Below are 7,407 nucleotides of genomic sequence, written 5' to 3'. Positions count from 1 at the left end.
GGGGGGGGTCGTGGGTGTGGTGTTTGTGGGTGGTAGGGGCATGCTTACTGGTAGAGGTCGGCGGTGCCGCCTGCGGATTGGATACCCTTGAGCTCGGCTTGGGCGAGTTTTTCGATGTGGCCGTACATCGAGTACTGGAATCATCATATTCAGTGATTAGTTGAGGTGTGGTTGATGGGAGGAGCCGTTGGTAGGCACGGAAGGGGACCATACATAGACGATGGCAATTCGGGGCGCCATGGTGAGGAGCTTATCTCTGCGAGAGAGAGAGAGGATTGAGGTACTAGACGTGGGGTAGAATCGAGAATGAGAGTGAAGTGGAGGTGGGAATCAATTCACAGATATGTACGGATGTTTTAACTACTCGGGGCTTCCATCCATATATAGCGGTGAGTAGTGATATCATGTCATGCATCACAGGGCGGGGTTGTGGGTGGTGTACATGTACTGCACTCCGCACTCCTGCCCCAGGGCGCTCCAACGTGACCTTTTTTCAAATTCAATGCTTGGTTCCGAGTCACTGGTCCAGAGTCTGGGTCAAATTGTGCGCGTGAGGGCCCTCGTTGCAGCATCGGGAGGGCCCGGCAGTCGAGAACGGACCACAGAATTTGGAAAGACGTCCTTTCGAGGACGTCACGGTCTTCTGTCTTGGAGCTACGGGCTGGGCCATAATCAGGCTGGACATCTATGATGCTGCAGAGAATCTCCATGACGTGGATATCTGCGTAAATGGTGAACCATGGGTCGTGCAGGTTGCATTTGAGGGCTGGTTCCGTGGATTGCGGGTTCCCCACGGGAATCGTACCACCATCGCACAATTGAGCAACAACCTTTGATCAAGAGGTGACAAAGGAACAAAGGGACAGAAAAGAAGCGGCCTGGAAAAAAAATTCTAGAATGAAAAGAAAATATCTACAGCGACATTGCTATGATCGTCGTGGTATAGGTCAACTGATCCGTGCTGCCGCAATTGCTTTGAGGGGAGACGGCTAGACCCTTCCCACGTTGTCACTTCAGATCTATGTTTTGATTCATGAGACGAATGTTCTAATCATTGTAGCATAAGAAGGTTGAGATCTGCTTGGCTTGATAGCATTCCATGGCAAGTTGCCGCCATGCCCACGCCTAGATAGCATGAGCGTGTCTCACCTTCCCCTGCACTACTCATTTATACAATATACAACTAGGACATGAATATTTCAGTCATTTCAGTCAGAAACTGCATGCTTGTAAAGATAGCAGACAGGTATGTATGATTGTAGCACTTTTTGGCTCGCGGGCTATACTCATAGTAAACTAGGCTTGATGCGATAACAGATACCATCTCGTATTCAAGAATATATAAATCAATGAGACTGGGGAGAAGCATACTAGACAAAGATACGCGTACTATTCTCTTCGGGCGCTGTGATGCGAGAGTGTAGAAAAGGCCCAAATGATGTAGTGGGGAGCTGTTCCTTCCACCTGCATGTTTTCCCCCAATGCCAATTGATGGTTGTGAATTTGTTATGCATGCTGATTGATCTGTTATCCCGCAACTTCCCACTAGTCCAGAAGGTAGTGTAGAACATTCTAGGATCTTTTGACTAATTTATTTGGTTTTTGCGACCGGCGCTGTGCGCTCGGAAACCTCAATTTTCGGCATGCCGATACACTCACAACAAACGTGGCCCGATAAATCGGCATGCCGTGCGGGATTTACACCGGTGTCCCGTCTTGGCCCGAAGACCCTGAGTGATTAATCTTTGACTAAGGAACGCGTAAATCAGTCTGTCAGGATGAGCAATCACGGCCGGAGACTCTAGATTGGCCAGGTATCATGTCCAGGATCCACTCTTATACGGGGCGTTCCGCGCGGTTGAGATTGTTAAGGCTTGATTCAGCAAATGGTCAGTCTTACCAAGCGTGAAGGATGACATTTCGGAGGTGGTGCCTGGTGCCTGCAGATGAGCTTGATAAGGTCCCTCATGCATGTTAGGCACGGGGTCGGGCTCGGGGTTTGTGTATAAAGAGACGGATCTTGACGTCTGATCATGGTGTGTGTCTATCATCACCTCAATCTACCGCCAGGATGCTTCTTCCCTCTTTTGCTCTTGCGGCCTTCTCGCTAGGCGCGGCGGCCAAGTCTCAGACTGGCTCGCCCGCTCACTATGATTTCGTCATTGTCGGTGGAGGCACCAGCGGCTTGGTGGTGGCCAACCGCCTCTCGGAGATGAGCAATGTCACGGTGGCGGTCATCGAGGCCGGCGAGTCCGCGTTGAACAACTTCAACGTGTCGAATGTTATGGGCTACAGCACCGCATTCGGCACGCAGGTTGACTGGGCCTACCAAACTGAAAACCAGACCTACGCAGGGGGTCTGCAGCAGACGATCCGTGCTGGAAAGGCTCTGGGTGGTACCAGCACTATCAATGGTAGGCTTGTCTTCTTTCCTTCCAACGCAGACACAAGTCAAGAAAAAGGACCATGCTATGTACTGACCAGCTCTCTCACGCAGGGATGTCCTACACCCGAGCTCAGGACGTGCAGATCGATCTCTGGGAGAAGTTCGGAAACGAAGGTTGGAACTGGGAGACCCTGTTGCAGTACTACAAGAAATCGGAGGGCTTTCAAGTGCCTACCAAGGACCAGATTGCCCACGGAGCCAGTTACAATGCCAGCTATCATGGCCTGCACGGCCCTCTGAAGGTCGGTTGGCCCACCTCCATGACCAACAGCAGCGTCTTCCCCGTCCTGGAGCAGACCTTTGCGAAGCTGGGCGTTGAGTACAACCCAGACTCGGAGGGAGGTCGGATGGTCGGATTCACCGTCCACCCTGACACCCTGGACCGGGAGATGAACGTTCGCGAAGACGCCGCCCGCGCCTACTACTGGCCCTACGAAGCCCGCTCGAACCTGAAGATCATCTCCAACACGCGTGCGAACAAGGTCATCTGGGCCAACACCACCCAAAGCGAGGAGGCTGTGGCCGTGGGAGTTGAGATCACCAACGAGTACGGCACGCAGACGATCTACGCAGACAAGGAGGTCATACTGTCGGCCGGTGCGCTGCGCTCGCCCGCCATTCTCGAGCTATCGGGCGTGGGCAACCCGGCCCTCCTCAGCAAGCACAACATCCCCGTCAAGGTCAATCTGACCACCGTCGGCGAGAACCTGCAGGACCAGACCAACAACGGCCTCACCTGGGACGGCGTCGACACCCTGACTGGCCTCGCTACCTTCTCCGTCCTGCCCTCGGTCAACCAGCTGTACGGCGAGGACAACGCCACGGCACTGGCTACCTACGTCAAGTCCCAGCTCGCCAGCTACGCGCAGACCGTCGCCAACGCCTCGCACGGGGCCGTCCAGGCCGCCAATCTCCTGGAGGCGTTCGAGCGCCAGTACGATCTGATCTTCGAGGCGCAGGTGCCCTACACGGAGGTCGTATTTGCCCCAAGCGGGCAGTCCTTCGCCATCGAGTACTGGCCCCTGCTCCCGTTCTCCCGCGGCAGCGTCCACATCCAGTCCGCCAACGCCTCCGACCTCCCTGCCATCAACCCCAACTACTTCATGTTCGCCCAGGACGCCGAGGCACAGGTCACGGTGGCGCAGTACATCCGCAAGGCGCTGGGGACCGCCCCGCTGAGCGGGCTGGTGGGCGAGGAGGTCTCCCCGGGCCTCCAGGTGCTTCCGGCCAATGCATCCAGCGCTACGTGGACCAAGTGGATTGAGTCGACCTGTAAGATTTCCTTCCTTTCACATCTCTTCTCCTTTGGACGATAGCGATAAGCATGACCTGCAGCAGTCACCGCTAACTTGACAATCGAACCAGACCGCACCAACTACCACCCCGTCGGCACGAACAGCATGCTGCCCCGCGAGAAGGGCGGCGTCGTCAGCCCCGAGCTCAAGGTCTACGGCACCCAGAACCTCCGCGTGGTCGATGCCTCCATCCTCCCCTTCCAGCTCTGCGGGCATTTGACCAGCACTCTGTATGCGGTCGCCGAGCGGGCTTCCGATATCATTAAGGCAAGCTACTAGACTGAGGGGGTGCTGCAGTGCCAGGACCAGATCGTCCGATTGTTTCGCAGCGCGGAACGGCAAGATCCGTGAAGCATTGAAATTGTATTTCCAGTTTGTGTGGTCTGGCATGTCAACGATAGGGTTTGAAGCATCGCGCAATGTAGAAATAGACAGAGGGGAGGGCTGGCTTTGACCCTTCTAAAAAGGAATAGCGTAGCATAGATAGATGGATTCAATAGACTCATTCCTTAATTTCCCACTCCTTTGGGAAATACTAAGATACCCTTTTCGTGTGGTTCTATGCCATCTCAACTTTGTGATAGGGCGGATACCTAATAAGTAACTATGGACCTCTAGTGTGTGAATGGCGCTCTCCGAGATCGCTACACCGATGATTAATTCACACTTCGGGTTGACGAACGAAGATCATCCTCATACAAAAGAACATGCATAGGAATATCTGGAATAGGATGCAATTTCTCATCTCTACTACCTAGACGGGATTTATTCATCAGAGTTTGGCCAGGACTTCGCCCGCGGCGTCAGCTCAACCTCACCGATGATAGAGACAAACCCGCGCGGACCGAGCTTGGTAATCCAGATCAAGAGTCAAAAAAGCTTTAACCAGGGTCCAGATACCGCCGCTCTGGTGCATGGATGCCACGACCGCCCATCCGACGGATACAATCACTGGTACGCCCCCTCAGCGTGAGTTTCGGCAGCGTCCTGCGGATTTACGCCCGGCTATACGGAGATAGTCACGAAGCTTCACGGGACTTTATAACACAGGCGTCTATTTTGGTAAATGACCGCAAATCCACAACAGGATCAATGTCTCAACTGACTGGACTGCACAATGCCATGATCGAAACGATCCGCGACACCAGGTTTGGCAAGCTGATGCGTCTGTTCAGCGGCGGCCGGCTCCTGCGCTTCCCCGAGGAAGAAGACCCCTCCATCTGGACCACATACGTCAAAAGCTCGGAGGAGACCAAACCCGCGCAATCTGAGATATCGGGCTCGGAGTACGACAGCTATGAAGAAGACCTCGAAGCCTATGGTTTATACACGGTTATGTCGCAGGCCTCCCGCGTGGGGAGAAGGACGTCCACTGTCACCTCCGCCCCGGCACTGCCCTCATCGGCACAGCGCGGCAGCCCTACCATCATCACTTGGGCGCTGGATGACCCCGAGGTATGGATGCTTTCATACATCACTCTACCACTAGCCCTGAGCCCCTTGCTGATAATACGAACCGAACCCCCAAAACTGGAGCATCCCCAAGAAACTCCTGGTTAGCTCGCAGATCTGGCTCCTCACCTTCGCCATCTACATCGGCTCCGCCATCTACTCGCCGGGAATCCCCTCGGCGGCGCAGCACTTCGGGATCAGCAGCGTGGCCGCGACGCTGGGGCTGACGCTCTTCGTGCTGGGGTACGGGGTGGGCCCGATGCTGCTGTCGCCTCTGTCCGAGCTCCCCGCCGTGGGCCGCAGCCCCACCTACGTGCTGACGCTGGTGGTCTTCGTCTTCTTCAACTTCGGGGTCATCTACGCCCGCAATCTGGGCATGTTCTTGGCCTTTCGGTTTCTGGCGGGGTTCCTCGGCTCACCCGCGCTCGCCACGGGCGGCGCCTCGATGGGCGATATCTGGAGTCCGCGGGCCCGCGACTATATGATCGCCATATGGGGGTGCTTCGCCATTTCGGCGCCCGTGCTGGGGCCGTTGGTGGGCGGGTTCGCGGCCGCCGCGAAGGGGTGGACCTGGACAATCTGGCCGCTGATCTGGGTGTCCGGGTTTACGTTGGTGGTGCTGTTCGTGGGCCTGCCGGAGACGTACGCGCCCAATATCCTCTCGCGGCGGGCGGCGCGCGTGCGCAAAATTACCGGGGATGCGGGCTGTGTGTCTGAGTCGGAGCTGGAGTTGCGGAGGGTGAGCAAGAAGGTGAGCCTAATTCCTCCCTCTAGATCAGAGACAAAGTCGAATCAGACCGTGAGGCATCACACCCGGAAGCAATCTCTAATGGCATGGTGATGCGGGAACAACAGGACCTCCTCTTCGAAGCCCTAATCCGCCCTTTCCAACTCAGCTTCCTCGAGCCCATCGTCTTCCTCCTCAGCCTCTACATCTCTTTGATTTACGGAATCCTTCACATCTGGTTCGAAGCCTTCCCCATCATCTTTGAAGACCTCCACGGCTTCAACGCCGGCCAAAACGGCCTCGCCTTCCTCGGCATTCTAGTCGGCACAATCTGCCTCGCCATTCCGGGCTACTTCTACTGGAAATCCCACTACCAGATCCGCTACCTCGATCGCAACGGCAACCTGCCCCCGGAGGCCCAGCTCCCCTCCGCCTGCGTCGGCGCCGTCTGTCTGGCCTTCTCCCTGTTCTGGTTTGGCTGGACCGGCAACTTCGCGAGTGTGCACTGGATTGTACCCATCCTCGCGTCCGGGCTGTTCTCGGTGGGCGGGTGTCTGATTTTCAATAGCATCTTCACGTACGAGGCGCACGCGTACCCCACGTACGCGGCCTCGGTGCTGGCGGGGAACGACTTTATGCGGTCGAGCTTCGGGGCGGCGTTCCCGCTGTTCGCGACGGCCATGTTTCGCAATCTGGGGGTTGGGTGGGCGTGTACGCTGCTCGGGTGTTTGGCTGTGTTGTTAGTGCCGTATCCGTTTGTGCTGCTCAGGTTTGGGAGGCGGCTGAGGTTGGCGAGTCGGTTCGCCAGGCATGATATTTGAAGTCCTTGCTTTTCAGGTTGGGGGTGGTTTGATTTGTTCATATTTTTTAAATGAAAGTTATGGGCTAATGGCAGTACTGATTTGATTCCGGAGAGGTCGGTAGGTGCTATACTATACTTGCGGGTTTCCCGGAGAAAGCTTCGGTCTTAAGCTCTATAGGCGGAAAGTTTACGCCAGGGAAAAGAATGGGAAGTACTGGGCAGCACAAATATGTATTATGCTAGTTGTGTGTGCCTCGTGAGACTGTTTTTTTCGATCCGGGGAGTCTGTTTTCTGAGTAGACTCGGACACAGAGGGCGAAGTTAGACTTAGATAAGCTTGGATCTTGGGGGGGGGGATCTACCTATCGGTTCTGTTGTCATACTAATTGCTCTCTTGTTTGCGATATTATATCCCTGTCGCAGGACGGGCCGTCCTACAATTCTTCTACTGGGTGGGGGTGGGTACAAGAGACCTAGAGAAGCAAAGGAGAATTTGGGAGTCGAAAGCAAGCAACAGGATACTTTTACCCTTTTTCCGCTCCAATGTGTAATTCGAGGGCACCGCCTTGGTTAGTCAACGGTGGTTGTTGAGGCTGTGAAGCACAAGTAAACGGGGCGTGGCTAGAATGAATGCGGCGGACTACTTGTATACTGCAGCAGCCACTGCCAACATACCAGTGATTAT

General features: G+C 55.2%; 3 protein-coding genes across 3 annotated transcripts in view; 2 read left to right on the top strand and 1 right to left on the bottom strand.

The window, feature by feature from the left end:
* Positions 1–294, bottom strand: part of BO66DRAFT_178987 (flavoprotein WrbA) — a 1,200-nt gene extending 906 nt beyond the window's left edge. Inside the window, exons 1-2 of the mRNA XM_025642359.1 lie at positions 214–294; positions 49–134 (exon numbers count right to left, since the gene is read on the bottom strand). Coding sequence (XP_025507870.1) covers positions 49–134; positions 214–240 — 113 coding nt within the window. The 5' untranslated portion in view covers positions 241–294. The remainder of the gene's footprint in view (positions 1–48; positions 135–213) is intronic.
* Positions 295–2,071: 1,777 nt separating this feature from the next.
* Positions 2,072–4,020, top strand: BO66DRAFT_435033 (GMC family oxidoreductase; the record flags this gene model as incomplete). Its single annotated transcript, XM_025650819.1, has 3 exons — positions 2,072–2,414; positions 2,498–3,718; positions 3,812–4,020. 3 exons carry the CDS (start codon positions 2,072–2,074, stop codon positions 4,018–4,020), a joined length of 1,773 nt encoding a protein of 590 aa, XP_025507869.1.
* An 813-nt stretch (positions 4,021–4,833) lies between these two features.
* Positions 4,834–6,741, top strand: BO66DRAFT_435032 (MFS transporter; the record flags this gene model as incomplete). The annotated part of the gene is made up of 3 exons (XM_025650818.1): positions 4,834–5,196; positions 5,288–5,932; positions 5,968–6,741. The coding sequence occupies 3 exons, from the start codon at positions 4,834–4,836 to the stop codon at positions 6,739–6,741; spliced, it is 1,782 nt and encodes a 593-aa protein (XP_025507868.1).
* Between the last annotated feature and the right edge of the window lie 666 nt (positions 6,742–7,407).

This window comes from Aspergillus aculeatinus, assembly GCF_003184765.1.
Source record: "Aspergillus aculeatinus CBS 121060 unplaced genomic scaffold BO66scaffold_5, whole genome shotgun sequence".
In the NCBI taxonomy this organism is placed as follows: Eukaryota; Fungi; Ascomycota; class Eurotiomycetes; order Eurotiales; family Aspergillaceae; genus Aspergillus; species Aspergillus aculeatinus.
Note: the sequence above shows the minus strand (reverse complement) of the source record. Positions and strands in the feature narration are given on the sequence as shown.